Source organism: Vespula vulgaris, chromosome 20, assembly GCF_905475345.1.
Source record: "Vespula vulgaris chromosome 20, iyVesVulg1.1, whole genome shotgun sequence".
In the NCBI taxonomy this organism is placed as follows: Eukaryota; Metazoa; Arthropoda; class Insecta; order Hymenoptera; family Vespidae; genus Vespula; species Vespula vulgaris.
This window is the reverse complement of record NC_066605.1, coordinates 3,507,420-3,533,543: the sequence shown is the minus strand read 5'-3', so window position 1 is coordinate 3,533,543 and position 26,124 is coordinate 3,507,420. Positions and strand designations below refer to the sequence as shown.

Here is a 26,124-nt window from a genome sequence, read left to right as displayed (position 1 = left end):
TTTTCTTCATTCATGTTACATTTATTTACATTTTCCGACAAGAAATATAAATGACAACAACGATGTTTAAGTAGAGACGGACACTTTCTCGTGAAGGAGTTGCGAGCACGAATTTGTACTTTACACAACTGCAAGAATCATCTTACTATTTAAAACAAACTATACGACCGTATTACATAGTGCTGATCTCTAATTTTAACGCGATTAATAAGTTCTCTGTGGCAATAAGTACCTTCGATATGTTTTCAGTATTATGGCTAGTTATATTCATTTATGAAGAAAATAGTATTATCACAAAAAATATTATTATCACAATCCACTAGGTAATATATTTCATTTGAAATTCAACACTGAAATGATGGTCCATTGTGGTACGGAAAATATTTTACAAGAATGGTATTCAGTAGATACGAATCACGTCGAGATCAATGATGTAGCAACTAGGAGCTTAGAGAGTGGAATCACTAAAATTGTTCAAGATTTTCTTTACGAAAAAAGATATAATTTCGGTGTTTAATCATGAGAGCTGTTTTAGTTAAGATAAAATATTTACGTCTTTTTTTTTACTGCACGAAATGTGTCTCTATTTCTTTCTTTCTTTTCTTTTTTTTCACAATTTTTAGGATTCACAATCTACAATTAAAAATAAGATTGGCGAAATAGACAGTATATTCGGTAGAATATAAAGAGAACTTTGTGAGACTCTAAATTTTAGTTTCAATGTTCTCTCAGAAGTAGAAAAATATGGGAAATGGAATCTAGAAGGAAATACTTGGTCCGGAGGAATTGCAAAATTATATAGTAGATGTGCTGACATTTTTATTTCAGATTTTATTATAACCAAAAACACACTGAATGACGTTGACCTCACGCTTCCTGTTTTGAACTCCACAAAAATATTCTCGTTATTCGAGAACTTGAAAATATAGTGATTCAATCGGTCGTCTCACTTTTCAGTACGATAACTTGCAATCGAATTTTGCATTGTTCTTTTCTTCATGCCTTAAACGTATAAATTATTCAGTTATTATTTTTATAGACATTTACGTGTTCTGTCTGCTTTATTGTGTTTGGAATATTAATTTTTCATCCGTCTTCTTGATCTTAATCAAAATAAAATGAAACCGATTGCAAAGTAGGATACTTACTGATCGATAATTTATTGGAGATTTGGGGTATATTTTGTCAACAGGGACTTGTTGATTCGTTACAATGTTTCTTAATTTGGATTTTAGTTAGTTTTTCTCATAGGTTTTCTAATAGGTTTACTCGAAGTATTTCTTTGTTGCAGATATCTCTCATAAATCTTCGTTACGAATACCGTACTTTTCTATATTTCTTTTGATTTTTATCTCTTGGGCCGTCTATTTAGCTGCTTTGATAAGTTTTTTAACATCCGAAAACCATTCGTATCATTTCATTCATTAGACAGCTTCGTTGATACTTATCAACTTGCCTCCTCTCGTGATACAGCTTATTTTGATAAGTTTGCAAGAAATGTGGTACATACGTCATTCTATATATACAGAAGTAACTAGCGGTATTATATATATACATGCAAATGTATAAAAAAGTAATTATATATAAACGAAGAAATTTATTTACTTGTAGAATTCGAAAGATCCCGTTTCAGAGAAGTTGATGTTAAAAGATGAAGAATTACTCATTACCCAACCTGAAGGATTTAAAAAAATACGGTAAAGTATTATAAAACAAAAATTAAATAACATTCATTCAAACTGTCTGTAAAGTAATTAAATGACAAAATTTGTGGAATGAATTCCTCATATATGAAGAAAGAAAACCAGATTCCATGAACATTAGTACCGAAATACTTAAGTTTTCAGATAGAATATTTTGAAATTGAATTGTATAGGATTCGAATGATGATTTATTGGAATTATGATACACTTTCGACACTTTCTTAGATGAAATTTTCAAAATGTCCATCTCTTCCTGCAATCGACTTTATTTTATGGTTCTATTGAATTTCGAATATGCTTCAAAATACACTTAGAAATTATTGTGGATACGATAATCAATTTGCGGTTGATAGAGATATTTAGTAAAACAAAAAATTCAACAAATTTGGTTACATATTTAATCAGAGTGTAAATAATATTAGTCAGATTTGATTCCAAGGAATAAAACCATAATGATTGGAAATCACTAATTATCCTTTTTTAAAGTCTAATAGATCAAGAATTAAACATTTTCGAACTCATTTTGATAGATCCTATTTTGTTCTTCTTTATATATAAAGAATTTATATTAGAATTTCTACCATGTTATTTTCTTGAACCCTGTGTACAATTTTATTATTAAAATTTGTTATTAAATTACAAATTTGTAAAAATCAGAAACCAACAATATACACGAGTAACGAACTAAGCAATATAGGAAATCTGAATATTCCATGCAATGTGGTTTGTATTGAAACAGAATATGGAAATAGTTTTGCTATAGTTGTGTCTAAATACAATCCATTCACCGACCTCATCAATTTCAGTAAGATACAAGTATCAATTAATATAAATTTTCAATTAATGTATGTTATAGCACTAGCTTGTTCTAGGTTGTAGAAATTCGTCGACTATGGTATGATAAATGGTTTAAAATATAGGTCATCTAAAAAGAATTTCAATCATATGATTGAACATCAACTAGTTCTTCTAATCAGCGTTATATCTCTTATTCTCTGCTTCTCAATAGAAATTGTTTTAAGTACTTGTATTCTGATTATAGAAAAGTGTATTTTCGTTCGTAAAGGAAAAAATATTTCCCGTAAAAATCGTGTCCCACCTATTAAATCTTTAGTATTTTATGTAAAGAAAAAGAAAAATATTAGAAATTTTGCAAAAGATTACGCAGATAGAAAATGTGCACATGTAAGGTTCATATCTATAAATAGCTATAAAATTCACTCTAAGGAATTTTAATATCCTAGTTATAAGTTTATACACTAATAGGAACACGTTTATGCATTTAACCTTTGACCTAACGTAATACAATTTAAAATTAAAACAGAACTTTTTTATTATATTATACGTGTAGACGTATACAACACATATTTCATATTTATTGATTGTACTTGCACATATTTCAATTGTTTCGAACTTTGACTTTTCGTACTTGCGCAGATTATGATATGGCTAGGTATTTCATAATCGGAAATCACATTTCGTTTTTCATCTATTATGATAAATCATAATTATATATGAATTTCATCTAATACTATAAATCATATTTAAGTGATGTATCTAATTGAATTACGTTTTCACTAAATTTTTATTTCAGATTTTTACGTTTCACAAATTTCTCAAGACGATAATCGCAATGAATGAAGCCCTTATATAAAGCATACACGCATATACAGATTTAGTTTTATATATGTAATATATTAGTATATATTTTAAATATACTATATACAAAAAGTACATGACAATATATATTAATAATATATAAACATATTCTTAATTACTATAAAATTCTATTACGATATATTCACGATCAAGCTTGAAGAATAACTAGAATATAATGTTTATATAAATATTCATAAGAATTTTACTCGGAATTCAGTAACTCTTTCAAAAATGCGGCGATAAAAATGCTTCAATCTAAAGTTTCATTTAGTTGTTACTTTAGTATGTATGTTCAGTTACTTTTTAATACAATTGCTGCATCTGTATAATAACATATAGTCATTTAAGTGGAGTTTTTGCTACTTATACTTTGTTCGTATACTTCTGCAGCAATTTCACATTCTCAGGACAGGACGAAGCATAATATTCTATATTATTCTTTTCTTCTGCTGTAACATTTGTTTGATTAATTTTGAAAATTTTCAAAAAAGTTACGCGTTCGAATGCGATTGATTTAACATTAACATTCCAAATGATATATTAGAGAGTGGTTACGACATTTAATGACAACCAGTATCTACGATTTTTACAATATAACAATTTATCAATTTATCTATTATTTCAATATAAAGAAGACTGAAGTATGAACAAAAGAAGTAAAAAAAATGCACAAAAAACCAATATAGATATATTATGAAGTATTAAATATCGGAGCAATATCACATAGGAAATCATTCGATTAACGCAAAAAAGAATTATATTTCTACGAAATATACTTTAGCTAGTTAATGAATTTAAAGAGAAATTATGACATATGCCTTTCATGATTGCTACTAGGAAATAAGATTCGATTATCGTGGAATAATCCTATATTACTTGTCTTACATGGAAACGAAAATTATAAGACTGCTAATTCGTGATTCGTTTATAATCTCCTTCAAAAATATCAGCAAAGATTCCAATATTTCGTGATACTTAATTGAATGAGAAAAGTACATCAACTGTTGCGTAAAATGTAATTTTGTCTGCCTTAATTCAGATTGATACTGGACTAACAAGTTGATAATGAAAGTCTGTCTTGTTAGTCATGATAAGACAAATGAGGTAACCTACGATGACCTTGATACTAAGAGTCATTGAAATTGGTAAAAACAATTAACTTTGGAACCTTATATAAATTTAGAAACAACTGTTTAACGATAGCGCATTTATTTTGATATATTTCAACTAATTTGTGAAAGTACAGATAAGTAACCTTCAATCGAAAAAGACTAATCCATTCAGGAAATACAGAAAGTTCTTTTGTTCCAAACTGATACAATGACAGTATCATTACTGTCCCACATACACATTTCAGAACGTATCTGAAACAAATGGTATCATTAGCTGTTCGTGTATTTTTAACAATACATTTATCGACATAATTCTCGTTTGACAATTCATTTTTGAATGTTATACGTTCTTAGACAGCTCAATGTTATACATGCGTGATTTTCTTGACCTTTTTCGTTATTTGATCATTCGATCCGGTTAACTAATCATGCCACATCCGATTTTAACTGCGCGACGGCATTTTCAGGTAGATCCATAGACGTAATATGTACCGTCTAATTGAAATCTACATCATTTGTTCTTAACAACTATGTACGTGCTCTTTAACTTGCTAATCTGATTTAAACATTGGTATCACAATGCTGTTTTTATGTAATCGCTATAATATCAATAAATGCTTAACTTATATAGACTTATTAATGTCGGTGTAATTGCAATAAATATTTAACATATGTGACAGTTCCAAGTCAAATAATATAGATGTGTAATATGTATACATATAAATATATACATACATACATATATATATATATATATATATGTATATATATATGTATATATATATGTATATATATATATATATATATATATATATATATATATATATATATATATATGAGATAAACAAATAGATATGAATTTAAATAAGCATGTAGGTCTCAATGCATATATGTGAATGGGTTCACCCGTACATTAAAGATGACAATGAAGCAATGAAAGAGGCAAATGAAAGAATGTTTACTAATCGATCGATAATAAATGTATACCAGTAAATATAAAATTATTTTCTCCGTGCTAATATGCATATAAACATCGCGTGACTTCCGATCTACACAACGATCATAATAAACGACGTGATAATAATCCTTTCAATAATTTAATAATTTAGTCTCGTGCGGTCTTCTCCCGCTGTCGGATAGAAAATTTTTCATTGTTCTTTAACGGTTGTTGATTCGTTCAGGTCGAAAGAATCACTAAAACTGTTCAATCGACAAACGAAAGAAAATGGTGTCTGTTGTGACATTAAACATACTTCCTCTTCTTTTTTTTCTACCCAAGACTGCGAATTCATCCAAATTTCCTTCTATCGGCGACGAACAAATTCCTTTTATCACAGATATTTGCAAATTATACGGACCGAAATCTGTAATATTCTTATATGCTGAAATGATAGAAGGTAAAGATACTTTCCGTCTTTTTTTCTTCATTTCTATTATATACATTTTCATTTTTCTCAGAAATGAGGAAATGAAATGTCAAACGCAATTTCTGATTTTTCTCAGAAATGAAAATGACAACGATGGTGTTCAAATCGAGACGAGCTCTTTCTCGTGAAGGGATTCTGAGTACGAATTTATATTTTTCGCAAATGCACGAAACGTCGTATTACTTAAAACAAACTATACGACCATATTACATAGCGCTGATCTCTAATCCCAACGCGATTAATGAGTTCTCTTTAGCAACAAGTACCTTTGACATGTCTAAAGCTGTGTGGCTAGTGATATTTATTAACAAGGAAAATAGTACCGATTATTGTCATAATCCACCAAGTAATATATTTCATTTAAAATTCAACTCCGAAATGATGGTCCGTTGTGGTACGGAAAATATTTTACGAGAATGGTACTCGATCGATACGAATCAAATGGAGATCAATGATGTAGCTACTTGGAGCTTACAGAGAGGAATCATTAAAATAGTTCCAGATTTTCTTTACTCAAGAAGATTTAATTTAAAGGGTTTAATCATGAAAGCTGTTATAGTTAAGGTAAAATAACTTCGGTTTTCTATTTACTACCTAAAAATTTCATTTTTATTAGTTTCTTCCTTCTTTTTCTTTTTTAGACCTCACTATTATCAACTATAAACAAGGATGGCGAATTAGACGGTATATTCGGTAAAATATTAAAAGAACTTTGTCATACCCTGAATTTTAGTTTCAACATAGTCTCAGAAGTAGAAGATTTTGGGAGATGGAATTCAGAAAATAAGACTTGGTCTGGAGGAATTGCGGAATTATATACTGGACGTGCTGACATTTCTATTTCGGATTTTATTATTAATAATGACAGATTTAATGCAGTGGACTTCACACATTCTCTTTTCAACTACAAAAATATTCTTGTTATTCGAAAACCAAAAAATTTAGCGATTCAATGGTGTTCTTACTTTTCAGTACGGTTACTAACAATCGAGTTTTATATTTTTTACTTATTCATGCATTACCTTTCATAAATTAAAAAATGATTACTTTTATAGACATTTACGCGTTCTGTTTGGCTTGCTGTGTTTGGAGTATTAATTGTTTCATCGATCTTTTTGGTCTTACTCAAAAGAAAAAGTGAAAACGATCGCAAAATAGGATATTTATTGATCGATAATTTATTGGAAATTTGGGGTATATTTTGCCAACAGGGACTTCCTGGTTTGATACAGTATTTTTTGATTTGGATTTTATTTTATTCTTCTAATAGATATATTTACTCAAACTAATCCTTTGCTATAGATTTCCCTGATAAATCTTCCTTAAGAATAATATACTTTTCAATATTTCTCTTCATTATCATCTTTTGGGCCGGCTATTCAGCTTCTTTGATAAGTATTTTAACGTCTGTAGATCATATTTTACCATTTGATTCATTAAAGGGCTTCGCTGCAGACGGTACTTATCAACTTGTCGTCGCTCGTTATACGGCTTACTATGATAAATTTGCAGTAAATATGATAAATATGTCATTTTATATGTATATCTGTAACTTGCGCTACTCTACATTCAAATATTTATGTTGGAAGAATAAGTATAAAAAAGAAATATTATTAATTTACTTACAGGATTCGAAAGATCCGCTTACAAAGAAGATTATGAAATTGACATTAAGAGAAAAAGGAGAATTACCCATTACAGAATTTGAAGGATTTAAAAAAGTAAGATGAACTATTTAAAACAAATATTAAATAAAATTTATTTAGACTGTGTGTAAAGTAACCATGTGGCAAAATTCTATGTATGAATTATTTTCGTATGGAGAAGAAAAAGCAGACTCAATCAAGACGAGTGCGGAAATATTCAAGTTTTATAAGACTTTATATTACTCCAATGTTCGTTTTCTTGAATTTTGATGCACTTGAATTTTGATGAAATTTTCTTATATGAAATGTTAAAAACATCCATTTTTGTCTTGAATATGTACATAACTTTATAGACTTATTGATTTCCGAACAAACGTCAAAATAATCCTACGTATGTTTGTGAATACAGTAATCCATAATCCGACCTATACATTTCCGGACTAATGTTGGTAGAAGCTAGTTTTTTCTTCTTTAAATAGAAGAATAATTTACCATTTAGTTTCGTTGCATACTATAGAATTCAAGTAATAATATCTATTATTAAAATAGGTTTGTAAAAATGGGAAACTTGCACTATATATGAGCGATCAGTTGCATCATTTTGAAAATCTGGTACTGCCATGCAAAATGGTTATAATTAAAACAAAACATATAAATCAGTTTACTATGATTTTATCTAAAGATAGTCCGTTCACCGACCTCATCAATTTTCAGTAAGAATACAAGAATCTAATAATATAAATATTCATTCGACGTATGTTATAGAATTAGCTCGTTTCAGGTTGCAAAAATTTATCGACAATGGTATGATAAATCGTTTAAAATATAGATCATTTAAAATCGACTCCACTGATATTGTCGAGCACCAACCTGTTCGCCTAATCAACGTTATACCTCTTATTTCTTTCTTTTTAATTGGTTTCCTTTTGAGTACTTGTATTCTGATCATAGAAAAATGTATTTTCATTCGTAAAAAAAAGAATAAGTCCATGGTACATCGTATCCCGTCGATTAAATCATCAGTATTTCATGTAAAGAAAAAAAAAATTATTAGAAATATTGCAAAAAGTCACGGAAAAAATAAATGTGCTCGCTTAAACTATTAACGATAATTGATTCGTTCATAGCATTAAGTTAATTCACATATAAGCTTATACAAGTCTGCAGATGCCTGTTTGTCGTCAATCATATCGAAAGTCATATATCGGATAAAATATAGTAAATAAGTTATCCTTTAGTCCTCCGTTATCTCTAAAGCTGCTATGAACGTCAATATTCGTTTTGAAAGTACTGGAAGGTTTCCTTCTATCAAAGAAGATCAATTCACTTAGTAAATACCGTGCGATCCTTTATTTTAAACCGATTGCATGTCAGCATCGCTACTGTCTCTATATGTACATTTCAGATTGCATCAGAACTAAATGTTATTATTGCCTATCTTTGTATTTTTAGGCATGGCATTTAATTGTCTAGTTCACATTTAACAACTTATTTTTGTAGTCCATGTGTTCTTATTGACCACAATGTTAAGATCCCTTTTTAACTTTGTTTGTCATTTGGATATTTGATCCTTCTAGCTAATCGTGCGACGCCCAATTATAACTACACGACATCATTGTCGGATTGTATCCGTAGACGTAGTGTGCACCGAATAATCGAAATCTCCTTTTTTTATTTTTAAACAACGATCTATGGTCTCGCTAATTTGCTAATCCTACACACAAATCAATTTCATAATACTGTTTTTAGGTAATCACTAATATTGTAATAGATAGTTAATTTATGTAATGCATTTATATAGATTCATTTTGTGTGGATGCACTTTTTGCTTATTTCCGTAGAAAGAAATTCTAATGATCTAACAAAATTCACCGTAGTTGCAATTTCTAACGGTGTAAGTACGTAAAAATCATTTAATTTACATGTAAGCTTATACAAGTCTGCAGGTGCCTGTTTGTCGTCAATCATATCGAAAGTCAAATATCGGATAAAATATAATAAATAAGTTATCTTTTAGTCCTCCGTTATCTCTAAAGCTGCTATCATCACTTAGAAAAGTTTTAGCCATTCATATGAATTTTTAATAACGGGATCGAACGATTCAATGCTAAATATACCTTGCAACCCAACTCTGCCATATTAACCGTTACACTTAGTACATATAACTGTGCTGTGTGAAGTTCTTTATCCGTTTGTTTGTCTGAAATTCACAAAAGTAGTGCTTTAAAACTTGAAATGCACTTTACTTTATTACTTTTATTATATTCTTAACGCCAATTTGTCGTTTAGATCACGTAAAGATAAAAAGAGGTCATGGAAGTGTTCGTAATTTTCCATATTTTCTCTCCTCTTACATTTTATCATATAGAATCAATGCGTTCGATGGCTAATGCGAAACTGATGCATGAATAATTAAAAGACACAAACGTCCTATCGTTCGTACTGTTTATCTATAGTACGAATGTATATACTTGAGAGTAGGTCATGCTTTTAAATCAGCAAACGTAACATAATTCAAGATATTTTTCTTCTTAGTAAACTCTCAATGGAAATATCACAGTTTTTAAAGTGTTAAGGAGGAACGTGATTCGAAAATGTTTGGGAAACAGTGCAGTATAATCAACAAGTTTGTACAATTTCTATAACGGTAGTGTGGACCAAAGGAAAAAAATAGTTTACATTTGTAAATTTTACTTCATCCCGAAAAGTGCTATGTGAATAGTTGGAGTTCTAGTAAAATGCACATTGTATCAAAAAGATCCTCATCATAAAGTTTATAAACTATTGATTTATGTTAACGCATAAATAAAGCTAACTGAGATTCTACGATCATTTTAATATAGATTCTATTAGATTAAGGGGATAGATACTTATTAGATGAGGTGCATATACGTACCTTAAAATCACTTTGCCGTGATCGTTCATTTTATTAAATACATATTTTAATTTTATAGATCAGAATATCTGTTAAACTATCTCAATAAAATTGAAATTTTAACAATTTCCTTTAACGTGTGACTGTTTCATATAAAGTAATATAAATGTGTAATATCCATGTGTAATATCCATGTGTGTAGATAAATATGTATTAAAAAAGTAAATATAAATATATACAAAAATGCACATATTTGTTTGGTGGATGGGTGTATATATATCTCGAAGATGATAATGCAGTAAAAAAGAGATAATTGGAAAGAACGTTTACTAATCGATCGATAATAAATGTATATCGATATAAATAATAAATAAAGATAAAATCAATTTATCCTCGCTAATATGCATACGTACATCGCGTGACTTCCGATCTACGTAACAATCACAATAAACGACGTGATAATCTTTTCAATAGCTTAAAAATTTAGTCTCGTGTAGTCTTCTCCCGCTGTCGGATAGAAAATATTTCATTTCCTTTAACTTTTGTCGATTCGTACAGATTAAACAAAAATACTAAAACTATTCAATCGACAGTTGAAAAAAATGGTATTAGTTCAGCCATTGAAGATACTCTTTCTTCTTTTTTTTCTACTAAAGACCGTGAATTCATTCGAATTTCATTCTATCGGCGACGAACAAACTCCTTTCATCATAGATATTTGCAAATTAAACAAACTGCAATCTATAATATTTTTATACACCGAATCGGTAAAAGGTAAAAATATTTTTCATTTCCTTTTCTTCATTGCTATTATATTTATTTTCATTTTCCTCAGAAATGGAAATGACAACGATGATGTTCAATTTGAGGCGTTCACTTTCTAACGAAGGGATTGCGAGCACGAATTGGTACTTTTCACAATTGCAAGAATCATCGTACTATTTAAAACAAATTGTACAACCATATTTCATAGTGTTAATATCTAATTATAATACGATTAATGACTTCTCTTTTGCAACACGTACCTTTGACATGTCTTCAGCTGTGTGGCTAGTGATATTCATTTACAAAGAAAATAGTACCGATTATTGTCACAATCCACCAGGTAATATATTTCATTTAAGATTCAACACCGAAATGGTGATCCGCTGTGGTACGGAAAATATTTTACGAGAATGGTATTCAATCGATACGAATCAAATCGAGATCAATGATGTAGCTACTTGGAGCTTAGAGAAAGGAATCACTAAATTGGTTCCTGATTTTATATACAAACGAAGAAATAATTTAAAGGGTTTGATCATGAGAGCTGTAATCGTAAAGGTAAAATATCTTCCTCTATATATCTTTTCTATTTTCTATTTTAAAATATTATTTTTCATTATCTTTTTTCTATTGTGTAGGATTCAACATTCATAAACTTAAAAGAGGATGGCGAATTAGGCAGTACGTTCAATGAATTACTAAGAGAAATATGTGTTGCTCTTAACTTCAGTTTTGACATAGTCTCAGAAGTAGAAGAGTTCGGAAGATGGAATCCAGAAGAACATATTTGGACTGGAGCAATTGCAGAATTATATGCAGGACGAGCAGACATTTCTCTTGCTGGTTTTTCTATTACCAATGATAGATTAAATGTCGTTGACTTCGCGCTTCCTCATGTGATCACCAAAAACTATCTCTTCATTCGTAAACCAGAACTATTTGCGGTTGAATGGTCATCTCATTTTTTAGTACGGTTACTTGCAACCGAATTCTTTATTATTTTTTTTCTCATGTGTTAAGTTTCATGGATAAAAAATTGTTTCTTTTTAGACTTTCAGTTATTCTGTTTGGATTGCTATGTTCGGTGTGATAATTGGGACAACGATATTATTGGTTTTCCTCAAAATAGAAAGTGGAACCGACCGTAAAATAGGCCATTTATTGATCGATAATTTTTTGGAGATTTGGGGTATATTTTGTCAACAGGGACTTGCTGGTTTGATTCAATGTTTTTTGATTTGCGTTTTGTTTCATTCTTCTAATTTTACTCATTTACTCGACGTATTCCTGTGTTGTAGATTTCACTTACATATTTTCGTTACGAATAGCATACTTCTCAATATTTCTTTTGATTATCGTCTTTTGGTCCAGTTATTCAGCTGCTTTGATAAGTTTTTTGACGTCTGTAAATCACATCTTACCATTTGATTCACTAGAAGACTTCGTTGCAGTCGGTACTCATCAACTTGTCGTCATTCGTGGTACGGCTTACTATGATAAGTTTGCAGTAAGTATGATATATATGTCATTGCATATGTATATGTGTAATCTGTGCTATTCTACATGCACATATTTATGTATAAAAAATATGTATAGGGAGACAAAGAAATATATTTACTTACAGATTTCGAAAGATCCGTTTGCAGAGAAAGTTATGAAATTGATGTTAAAAGAAGAAAATTTGCCCATTACCGAATTCGAAGCATTTGAAAGAGTACGATGAAATATTATAAACCAAATATGAAATAAAATTCATTTATACTATGTGTAAAGTAACTATATGGCAGAGTTTCATAAATGAATTACTTATTTATGGAAAAGGGAAACTGGGCTCCAACATGAGGAAATACTTAAGTTTCGAGTTATAAGACTTTTAAATGGAATTTCATAGTACTTCGATGTTTCTTTGCTTGAATTTTGATGCACACTGTTGACATTTTCTTGCATTAAAATATTCGAAGTATCCATTTCTCGCTTACAAACGGACATGACTTTATGATTTGTGAAAAAGCTTCAAAAGAAACTTACATATGATTGTGAATACGGTAATCCATTTGCGAGTGATTATGATACTCAGTTCAACAAAAATTCATTAGATTTCTTTGCATACTTAAACAGAATATAATTAGTACTCCAAATTTGATTCCAGAAATGGAACCATCTTGATTCGAAATCGTTTATTGTAAGATCCTACTTTAAAGCTTAATAACTCCAAAATTAAACATTTTCGAAACCATGTTGACAAAACCTATTTCTTTCTTTACTATGTATGAGGAATCCAACTTTGAAATTTTGCCATGAACATTCATTGCACACATTATTGTATATAATTTTATTGATAATATCCATTATTAAAGTACAGGTGTGTAAAAATCGGGGACTAGCAATATACACGAGTGATGAATTTAACAAAATGGGAAATCTGAAGATACCATGCAATGTAATTCGTATTGAAACAGGACATCTAAACAGTTTTGCTATGATTTTATCTAAACACAATCCATTTTCCGACGTCATCAATTTTCAGTAAGAATACAAGAATTTAATAATATACATTATAATTTTCCGTATGCTACAACATTAACTTTTTCTAGGTTGCAGAAATTTATCGACAATGGTATGTTAAATCGTTTAAAATATATATTTAAAAAGAAATCGAATAATCTGATCAAGTATCAACCGGTTCCTCTAATCAGCGTTATACCTCTTATTTCCTTCTTTTTAATTGGTATCCTTTTGAGTACTTGTATTCTGATCATAGAAAAATGTATTTTCGTTTGTAAAAGAAAAAATAAGTCCATAGTACATCATATTCCGTCTATTAAGTCATCAATATTTCCTGTAAAGAAGAAAAAAATTATTAGAAATATTGCAAAAAATTACGAAAATTTTAAATGTGCTCGTGTAAAGTATTAACAATAATTTTCAATATTCGTTCTGGATGAATTTTCATTTTCAGATTATAATTTTGTAATACAATAGAAAGATAAGTATTCATGCTTATAAACTTTTACGTTACTTAATAAAGTTTTGAGTTGAAACTCTCAAACTAATTTGAAACTACCAACTTCTAAATTGAAAATATTTTCATTATATTTTATATATATATATATATATATATATATATATGTATATATATATTTATTTATATATATATGTATATGTGTGTGTGTGTGTGTGTGTGTGTGTATATATGTATATATATATATATATATCCATAGTTTAATTCTTTCGAACGACTTTTCATTTTGATACTTCTGTCTTTCATAATCAATAAAAAGATTCCACTTGCTATTTTTTATATATGGGTCGTAATTGAATAGTACATTTGAAGGCGGTTTCCTCGAATTTTTCAATAAATATATTTTTCTATTTAGAACAAATCTATTTGATTGCATCTGCATTTCAAATGTCACATGATAGCTATTACAATATATGATTAGCATACTATAATAATACATATTATAATATTTACATATATACAGATAATATATTAATTTGGATACATTTATATTATACATTGATTATTGTTTAAGAAATTTTTGATTTTCTGACATTACGTTTACAAAAGAGAATTTATAAATAATTGGTAATCTTTTTATTGGATATTTTTACATTTTCTCGGCATCTATTCGTATAGATAATAAATTAAAAGTTTTTAATTCTTTTTAGAAACATATTACCGTATTAAATTATTATAATAATTGTGTCTTACATCATTTCTCTCAATTTTCCGAAAACAGTAATCTCTCGGAGTCAAATACGAACCGTAAGCAAAATACTTCAATTTCTTCCATTTAAAATGTTCAAAAATATGTTCGATCTTCAGAGCCATGAAGAAGAAGGATTATTATGGGATTTCCAAATTCGACTATTATCCAGCGCAGTAATATAATATAGATATCCTTCTATTTCTTATAAAGTGGAACTCCTTAGGGTTAAAAACATTCAGATACACATGCATTAAAATTAGTGCTAAGTTTCAGACATAAATGAAAAATTAAATTTTTGTATGCATAAAAATATAAACAATATAGACAATATGAATATGTACTAATAAAGAATGTAGGACAAAATATAATGTAATTAATAAGTGAAATCGGGTTATTGATTATGATTATTTAATAATTAGTAGCATTGATTAATAATTAAGAAAAATAGTTAATATCATATAATCAAAGATCATGATTAATTTAATTATCTGTAATCATATAACGATTATACTATTTTACGATATTGAACTAGTACAATTAACGATTATACTATTGATAATTAGTTAATAACTAATTTATTTTTAAAAACAATATGGTAAATATTTTATAGAAAATACATATATATATATATCGTTCCATTACTTTTTCAACAATAGTTCTAACAGATTTATATTAAACACTTATTTATTCACTTATATATTTTCATATGAGCGTGTATGCGAATAAGAGTTAACATTTAACTATCATTTCAATATGATAGTTCATCTTACAATTTACGTGCTTCCAGTACATTTATTTGTTATTGTTGTATAATTATTTGACAGAAACTGAAGATGGCAGCAAGACAATGTATATAAAATTAAAACTTTTTCTGATCATAATGAATATATATCAAGAATATATTCATTAGGATGTTCCGTACATTTATTGATTAAAATTACTTCGCCGTCAACCTATTGAATACTCGTCAGTTATAACATCATTATTTGAAAACAAAAACCTAGGAAGAATCAAAAGAAAGAAGTGTTTCGCTGTACAAAATGCAAGGAAATTATATTTCATGATCAACACAGTGGGATTTAAAATCTGAAGATCAATGGAGATTTGTTAAAAAACACTGAGGAGAAACTGATTTTAATTTTAAAACTCAAGATGAAATTTTTTTCACGTGTATCCTCGCAAGAATAAAGAGTTTCAAAGACATCATTGGTCAGAATCCAACTATTCTTTTGAAAAATAATTTTAAGGTTACAATATCTTTTGCAGCTTCTTTATTTAGAATATATTTACATTTACAAAGATATAACTTACATATACAAAGTATAAACTAAATAGCTTGCTTTTGATGAAGTTACATTACTTCCTACGAAATATATGGAAATTTAGTGAGAATTAGTGTAAAATGGTTACATCCAAAAGAAATGCTAAAATAACTTGTTGAAATGCCAATCAACTGACTTTTAATGGCTATTAAATAATAATTGGTTAGATCAAAAGATTACATCTACCTATTTCATTAAAAATTATATTCTGAATTTAAAAATTCATTAAACACGGACATTATTCTTAATATTTTATAAGAGCACATCTAGTATTTTTGTAATTCATTGCAATATTTCTAATAATTTTCTTCTTTCTTCTATAAAATTTTAATGGTTTAATCGACGGAATACGATTTAAAATCGACATATTCCTTCTTTTAGAAACGAAAATACATTTCTTTATGATTGAAATACAAATACTCAATACGATACCAAATAAGATGAAAAAAATAAATGACATTACATCGGTTAGGCGAATCGGTTGATACTTGACCAAGTCATCAGATTTCTTTTTAAAGACCCTGTATTTTAAACGATTTATCATACCACTGTTAATAAATTTCTGCAATCTAGTGCTTTAACGTACGATAAATAATAATTTACGTTATTAGATTTTTGTGTTCTTACTGAAAATTGATTTGAAAAATGGATTGTACTTAGATAAAATTATAGCAAAACAGATTATACGTTCGTTGTCAATATGAATCATATTGCATAGTAAATTTTTTGGTTTTTGAATAACGAGAATGTTCTTGTAGTTGAAAAGAGAATGCGTATAGTCAACTAAATTAAATCTATCATTACTAATAATAATATCTAAAATAGAAACGTCAGCACGTCCAGCATATAATTCTCTAATTCCACCGGATCAAATTTTTTCTTTTGAATTTCATCTTCCAGATTCTTCCATTTCCTAGATAATATTAAAACTAAAATTGAGAGTTACAGAAAGTTCTTTTAATATTTTACCGAAAAAATCACTTAATTCTCCATCCTTCTTTACGTTTACGAGTGGTGTATCGTAATGCAAGAAAAGAAGTAAAAAAAAAGAAAAAAATAAAGGCAAAATTTTTGAAGTAGAAAATAAAAATAGTATACAAATGAAAATCTTTTACCTTGAATGAAACAGCTCTCATAGATAGATCCTGTAAATAATGTCTTCTATCGTAAACAGAATCTAAACCATTTTAATGATTCCTTTTTCTAAGCTCCATGTTGTTGCATCACTGATCTCGATTTGATTGGTATTGACCGAGTACCATTCTCGTAAAATATTTTTCGTACCATAACGGATCATTATTTCGGAGTTGAATCTTGAATGAAATATATTACCTGGTGGATTGTGACAATAATCGGTACTATTTTCCTTGTAAATGAATATCACTAGCCATACAGTTGAGAACATGTCAAAAGTACTTGTTGGTAAAAAGAAGTCATTAATCGTATTATAATTAGAGATCAGCGATATGTAATACAGTCGTACAATTTGTTCTATGCAATACGATGATTCTTGCAGTTGTAAAATGTACAAATTCGTGCTGGCAATACCTTCGCGAGAAATTGAATGTCTCAATTTGAATATCATCGTTGTCATTTTCATTTCTGGGGAAAATGAAAATAAATATAATAGCAATGAAGAAAAGAAAATGAAGAATATCTTTACCTTTTATTAATTTGACATATAAAAATGTCACAAATTTCAACCCATATAATTTGCAAATATCTGTGATAAAAGGAGCTTGTTCGACAATAGAATCACATTATGGAAAATTTACAATCTACGAAAGAAAAAAGGATAAAAGGAAGAAAATTCATCTTGAATGGCACTACGAATATCATTTTTTTCGTCTGTCGATTAAATGATATGGCTCTATTCTTCAAATTAAATAAATGAACGACTACGTTCTAAAGAAAATAAGAAAATTTCTATCTGATTACGAAAAAAGTCGCACAAGAATAAATTTCTGTACTATTGAGAGAAATATTGTCATTTAGATTATTATGATTATCATCCTGATGTGAAAAAAATTTATTATCGATCAATTGATAATTATCTTTTCATTTACCATTCTTGTTAAATTTGCTGTGTATATATATATATATATATATATATATATATATATAGACACACACACACACACACACACACACACACATGTATGTTTTTTATTATGTATCTACATACTGACATTACACGTTTATATTGTTATACGATAAAATAACATTTTAAAGGATATTAATTAAAATAGCGATTATTAAAACTTCAGTTTCTTTGAAATAATTTAATAAACATTCTGATGGATATAATCGAGACAAGTATTTAAAAGTAATTTATGATTATTAAATTTTTAAACAATTATATATGACAAACAATTATATATGAGTGTTTTCTTATAAGTAATTTTTTTTTAACTATAGAAGGTATATCAAGCAATATAATGTGTTACAAAAGATCAATTAGATCATTATTACATATATACATTAGATCTATATATAAATTAACCGTCCTTAAGTTAACCGTACTCTTCGGAGTACTCATTTCGTATGATCTACATTTTGTAGGAATTTTATCCATTTGATTTTGTACATTTGGTAAGAAATAAGATAAAAAATTTTCTCTTCGAAGAAAATTTAAAAAGAAAATTTTCTTACTCTCTTTAAAATTTATTTATTTTCTACGAACTAAGTTGAGTTTGCAAAAAGTTTACAAAATATTTGACTATAATGAAGTGTTTCCCGGCTTTTTCTGTATCATGCCACCTCTCAACAATTCAAAAATTTTTGAAATACTATCCTACGGTATTCAATAACGAATTAAATAAAGTGTTAAATAAAGAATTAAAAATCATGTCAATGGATTTAAATTTCCAAAATATTGTTAAATTTAAAAAATAAATTGTAGTTTTCTTATATTTTATAGATTAGAAACATGGAGACTCTACAAGCAATGTATGTATTGGCCAACATCTAAATTCGTAATTCAGAAAACGTAGATTCAAGTCTGAATTTTTCCCTTGTTGTTTTTTTTTTTTTTTTGTATCGATGTAAACAAAAATTATCAACAACTTTCTTCTCCTTATTTAATAATTTAGTATGCTGTTACTATACAATTTCATATTTATTTCCTTCCTTGATAGTTGACATAGGTTTCGCGGTGATCTATACTAGTTAGGACATAGCAGTAATAGAATTTTTTTTAATGATAAATACATATAAAGTATATACGTTTGTAAATTACTTAAAAAAAATAGTAATTAGTGAACAACAACAAACACTTATATATTATATGTTATTTTTACATAATATACAAATACAACATATATGATACAAAATACGAGTTGGCTTCCATATTATCTACGAGGTTTTATTCTCACTATTATTTTGTATGGTTTCCTTTGTAGGAGTTCACTTTATATTAATACTGATATTGCTGCCATTACTACAATAATAATATATAATATAATAATATAGTAAGTATATATATATATATATATATAATATAATAAATATTCACTAATTATTTGTAACAAAACATTGTTTAAAATCTTGTTTATTGTCGCAAATTTATATACTAATTATTATATGCATCAATTATATTTATTATTTATTTGTCCTGAAATACAGATTTGGCTTGAAACAAATGCGTACTGACATCGTACCTAACATGATTTAATGCAAGAAACACGTTACCATCAAAGAAGATACACATGTGAAGAATTGAAAAGTGTGAGGTCACAGCCTCTAACTATTTATCCTATCTACACGAAACCGATTGTTATGACGCGTGAGAGAAGTATTACCTAACTTATCTACTAAAGCTTATACACCGATACGATAAAAGCATAGTGGAGACACTGTTCCCCGTTTACGTATGTAGTACGTATCTTGCCCATATGCGTCGCTACAGTCATATTCTCTTCGAGCGTAAGGTGAGAGTAAGATAAGTCTAGTGAAAAAGAAAGATATGCTTATGTATTACGTCCTACGCTGATTCTAGACTTAAAATAAAACTATATAATCATAAATAAGCGATATCTCCTTTGTAAAATTGAAATGGAAATCTACCCTAACCAATATAAGAATTATATTATTTTAACTATGTTTATCATAAATATAAACAAAGACTCCTATCGTATGCAAAGAAAAACATGCCTAAACAATGAAAAGCGAAGGAACAACAAACGCCAACAAAGATGTGAGACATGTGCGCCAAGTCTACAAAGCCTCATCCCCACCAGCAAGAAGCATCCCAAACGTCCGCAGTCGTCATTGGACGTCTCCGCCGCCAGCTAGGGGGAGAACTACGATGAGCCAATGACGACATCGCAAGCAATTCACCTCTCGTTGATTGGCCAACGCTCCTAATTTAATTGGCCGCGCACGCTGTCTCGACAGTGTTGTTACTTAGATCATATCGGTGTATTAATTATTACGATTATTACTACGATTGTTGCTTAGATCATCTCGCTGTATTAATTGTTATGATTATTGTGTTTAGATTATTATTAGTTAGATTTTTCGCTCCGCTAATTATTACGATTATTGTTCGGTTTTTACTTAGATTTTTTGCTGTATTAATTATCAAGTTATTGCTTACGATTTATTTAACTCAGTCTTTGTTGGAGTTATTCTCAGTTATTATTTATTTTTACTTATTTTTTAGTTATTATTATTGTCTCGAACCAGTCATCATTCTTGTATCTATTCGTTATTGTTTTAAATAACGTTTTAAATAAATTGAGAATTATTAAACAGTTTAAGTTAATAATTCCAGTTGTGTCTATGCAAGCAACTTGCTCTTTCAATTCTAATTGACACGAATCTTAATTTCACTTTTATTTACAAATCGCTTAAATACAATCGAGGAATTCGTTTTTCGCGGCATAGTTGACAAGCTCTTCTGTTCGATTTCACCGCCAATCAAACCGAGGAAAACCGAATCGGCCTATTTGGCGATAATGTATTGTATTCACCAATAAAAAAAGTTCAATCCAATGTGTGTCCCCGTCAACCAATCCTCATCACCGAAGAATAGATAAACCAAGCATACCATTCGTCAAAAGTAAAGGTAAATGTCATTTGATTGGCTTGCACACGTCACCTAGCATACCGTTGGGTGCAAGTCCCGTGCTATAGAACTTCACAAAACAATTGAGAATCAAAAAGACACATCATCTTACATAGCAGGAATTATTCGAAGAAAATTTATTTTCGCGAAGCTCAAGGTTTTTGAGACGTAACACATGTTACGATGATTTTTTTTTAATAGTGCATTTCAAATTTTGTAGTCCTCAGTATTCTCAATTTTTACCAAAACATTACATCAGTATACCAAAAAATAAGACCTCTCCCCATGTTTCACTCTTCGTTTCACCCTAATTCATCTCGCACTAAAATTCATCTCGCCCTAAGAAGTTTCATTTCAAAAAACAAAGTTAATTTTCATATATTTACGCCTGAATCTACAAACAAATTAATTATATCAGAATATGGCATTTTCGAAGCAGCCATTCATCTTTTACTTGAAACAGGTCTCGCTATGAATAATGGTAGTAATAAATAATAACAGATATAGAATAATAATAAATAGTAATGCAAAGGATTAAGAAGTACTGTAATATTTCTTTTTCCACATTAACATATCATGCGTGTTATGAGACAAAAGACAATCTTATCTGATAATGAATTTCAAATAATTGCATTAGAACGTAACCATAAAATGTACTTACATTTTGTTCATTGCCGATGTGGTTGATCGTTTGAACCACAATGATTATGGTATTGCCAATCAAAATTACCAAATGAAAGAAAAGAAGCATGGCCTACGAGTCTCACCGAATGTGAGGCCAATCAGAATTAATGACACATAAGAAAACAACGTAGTTCTACGAATCTAACAAGGAATGTTACAAGAAGTAAACTTTTCTTTTCACTCGAGTTTTCGAATGATATAGTTGTTTTCATCAAGTATTCCACAAGAAATTAAATAAAATCAGAGATCTACGAGTACGTTTTACGTTATATCTATCATTATATCTATCATTATCATTTTATTAGAAATTTGCCAATCAGTTCAAATTTTAAAATGTATCAAGTACTTATGAACTAAATACGTTATTAGAAATATATTATTTCGTATAATGTTGCATTAAACATATGATCAATTGTTTATGCTATATAATCTGAGAAATTAAGATTTTATCAAACTAAATATTAATATATATATGTTAAAAGTTCATAACCTAACTTGTTTTTGATAGAAATACTGATATCTTTTTACATCTGGCTTATTTTATACGTGTAATTTTATCATTTCTGTATTATTGCCTATGGGATATGTTGGTGAACCTAATGTTTCCATCTGTTCAAGCCTTTATAGTAACAAATTAGTAGAACTACTTATCATTATAATACAATATATAATACATCAAATCATCAATAATAATATAAGATAATTATTTTTATTATTACCAGAATGTTGATGCCAAAAAAGAATCGTGTGGCTATATATAAGTACCTTTTTAAAGAAGATATAATGATAGCAAAAAACAACTACCAGCTATGAAACACCTTGAATTAGAAACAATTTTAAATTTGGAAGTTATTAAAGCAGTATAGGTAAATTATATCTTGATGTTTAATTTTAGAATAAGTTATCATTATACATGTATTTTCATTTTAACAATTTTTTCATAATTGTCTAGTTCCTCAAAACCAGAAGTTATTTCAAAGAACAATTTGCTTGGTGATTTATTGATATTTAACCAAGGAGGGAATTGAATATTTATATAGATTCTTACATCTACTTTCAGAAATAGTTCTATTTACGTTTAAGAGAAAAGTTAGGTCTAAGATTTCGAAACCTAGACCAAGAAATTAGGCTTCAAGGCCGACAAAAGATGATGCTGGTTATAGATGAGGATTAGGACCTAGTGATAAGAAAGCCAATGTTGATGCAGATATAAATGATTTGGAATTCCATGATGGCTTTGGACATGGAAATGCCTTATAAACAATTTTTTAGGAATAAAATAATCTAAATCAGATTATTTCTAATTTTTAATATTTCTAGCTCCTATTTCTTTATCTGTAAGTAAATAACACTCTCTCCATCTCATAGAATGAAATCATTGTTGGAATTCATTTTTGTAAGATAAAGACGAATGATAAAGTATGCTTATGCGTCTTACATTTAGATAATTGTATTAAATTTAAATAATTATATTAAAAGGATGAAAGCTGCTTTTTGAATAGCTAACTTGTGTAAAAAAATTATACAGTCTTATAACACAGTATAATACATTTGTTGTAAAAAATACAACTATTCAATAATATTTAAAAAAATTTTTAAATTTAGTAATAGATAATACTGGAATATTTAGATAAAAATTATTTAGTGATTCTGACTTTGATATAGGAGAGTTTTACAAGAACTGAGTTTCGTGCCAGAAAGGTAGCTTGCTTACAGAAAAATGTATATTTTCATCTTAAAAATAATTTGACATATCTTATAGTTTTGTCTGTAGCTGGATTGTAGATGAAAAGATTTAACCTAAGTAATTACACCATCAAAAAATATATCATGTTTTATTTTTAATTTATAATATGTATATCATTAGTACTACTGAAATCATTTCTTTATGCATAGGTTTCCATTAATGAGCTTTGGACAGATGACTCTATAATAAAAATAAGGAAATACTTGTCCAATCATTCATGTCAATGAAACGGAATTTCGAAAATATTGTTAAATTTTGGAAAAATTTGTAATTACTTTTTTATTTTATAGACTAAAACCATAGACAATATATAAGTGATATGTAACATATTGATAAATATCTAGATTTGTAATTTAGAAATTGTAGATTCGAGGCTAAGCGATTCTGGTGCTTTTTTTTGTTGTATCAATGTAAATGAAAATAATGAACTAATTTATTCTTTTTTCCTTACTTGATATTTTAGAAAGGTGTTATTATACAATCTCTAAAGAATCTGATATAAAAGAAAATTTTCAACTAAGTAAATTATTTTGTAAAATATTGATTACATTAAATTCAAAAACTTTTTTGAAACGTCAAAACTTAAAGCATATGGCATTAATATAACCAAAGTATCATCTGATTTTCAAATAAATCTAAATTCGCAAAAAAAGAAATTGGATATAAAAAACCTACGGTATGACTTAATATTATTATTTTCAGCAAACATTTATATACGATAATACGTAAAATTATATATAAAGAATAATATTTGTATTTTAGGCATTGATACTAATCTACCACCATCTACCACCATCTACTAATTCATCAAAAATACGTTGTATGAAAGAAACATCAAATCAAAAAAAAGATATTAGGAAAATCTTTGATTTTATAAAAGCGAAAGATTTACAAGAATAAATTCCAGCAAAAGTTTTGACTTTATCTGTGATATATTTAAGGAAACAGTATAAGAAATAATGTTTAGAATCATATTAGGACAGTTCGCTATATTTGGACAATTATTTAGAAAAAATTCTTATTAACAATTAGAAGGAACAGTCTCTGGTAAAACTGCAACTATAGATGTTGCTGTTTCTTTCAAAGTATTATATATTTTATAACAAAGTTTAAATGTATAAATATATTTCTATACTTTTTCTAAATTATAGAGACATTTCTTAGGTTTAGCGGAATTTTTCCAAAGAAAGAAACTTACCAAAACTAATGGTAATATAATACATGAATTATAAATGATAATATTTTAAGGTATATTGATCATAATATTTTGTTATTTTTACATAATTTCATTGTTCATTACATATATGCTTTTATGTATTTTATCTATGTATATTTTATTCATATTTTAGTCATCCTGTAATATGGAATAGTAATTCAAACAAGGTATTCATTAGAATCTATTTATTAGAATTGGAATTAAAGTTAAATAAAAAAGACAAATTGTAAATATTATATTATTAACTGATTAATAAATAGCAAATACTTGATACATTTTTTTGTATTATTACTACTATGCCAAGGCTCTACACTTTTTTTTATTGCAAATAAATTATAACTAAGTTGATTTGACAAATAATAAGATTTTAATTACAGTACAATCTAGAATTTTATACCTCGAGTTTTAATAATTTATCTTTTTTATTGTAGAAATAAATTAGTTAGAATAATACTTATTATTGTTTTAAATTTCGTTCAAAGTAATTATAAGTGTATAATATAATTATATATTTATCCAAAGTAATTATAAATATATAATAATAATAAAGTAAAATTTCGTCCATCGTAAAAAAGTCGAGATGCTCCAATCTGAAATTTAAAAGAGAATAAATTGAAAGAAGTATAAATTCATTATGAAGTTTTTTTTAATTTTCTGTAATAGTTCTGCATTCCCATAGCATGATACCCTGACTAGGTAAAAACAAAATATTTTGTTGCGATACAGATCAATCAAAAACAAATACTTGTTTTTCATATCTTAAAATTTAAATCCAAATTGAGTAACGAAAACGAAAAATAAAATTATTTCTTTTTCTTTTTATATATTTTATGGTTAAAAAAAATTAAATTAAAAATTAATTAATATTAAATTAAAAATATTAATCTACTGTTTTTATATGCATATTATTTGTCACAAATTTATTTAATATTATATATTATTATATTTTACAAGCTTTCTTATTATTAATAACAATGTTTGTGCTTAATGGAAATCAAGTTCAGATAATATTGAACTATTTTATATCTACTTCTTATTTAAATTTGTTGAAATTTTATTTTTATTGTAATTTTAAAATGATTATCAAAACACACTTCTTAATAAGAAAGTAAGACAATAAATCCTTTTATTTTTTATCTGCAAAATCGGTTTGCTACTCAATTTATTAAGGAAGAAAGAAAGCGAAA

General features: G+C 27.8%; 2 protein-coding genes and 1 pseudogene across 2 annotated transcripts; all 3 read left to right on the top strand.

Annotated features, from left to right (window-relative positions):
- Positions 1 to 5,861: 5,861 nt before the first annotated feature.
- Positions 5,862 to 8,878, top strand: LOC127071152 (glutamate receptor ionotropic, delta-1-like). The gene is made up of 9 exons (XM_051010086.1): positions 5,862 to 5,871; positions 5,978 to 6,465; positions 6,543 to 6,872; positions 6,957 to 7,122; positions 7,204 to 7,412; positions 7,530 to 7,622; positions 8,097 to 8,260; positions 8,329 to 8,539; positions 8,786 to 8,878. Exons 1-9 carry the CDS (start codon positions 5,862 to 5,864, stop codon positions 8,876 to 8,878), a joined length of 1,764 nt encoding a protein of 587 aa, XP_050866043.1.
- Positions 8,879 to 11,100: 2,222 nt separating this feature from the next.
- On the top strand, positions 11,101 to 15,102 carry LOC127071156 (glutamate receptor ionotropic, delta-1-like). The gene is made up of 8 exons (XM_051010090.1): positions 11,101 to 11,196; positions 11,258 to 11,745; positions 11,826 to 12,155; positions 12,238 to 12,403; positions 12,486 to 12,694; positions 12,812 to 12,901; positions 13,550 to 13,713; positions 14,931 to 15,102. Exons 2-8 carry the CDS (start codon positions 11,260 to 11,262, stop codon positions 14,986 to 14,988), a joined length of 1,503 nt encoding a protein of 500 aa, XP_050866047.1. The 5' UTR covers positions 11,101 to 11,196; positions 11,258 to 11,259; the 3' UTR covers positions 14,989 to 15,102.
- A 7,595-nt stretch (positions 15,103 to 22,697) lies between these two features.
- LOC127071090 (40S ribosomal protein S10-like) lies at positions 22,698 to 23,864 on the top strand (annotated as a pseudogene).
- Positions 23,865 to 26,124: the final 2,260 nt, after the last annotated feature.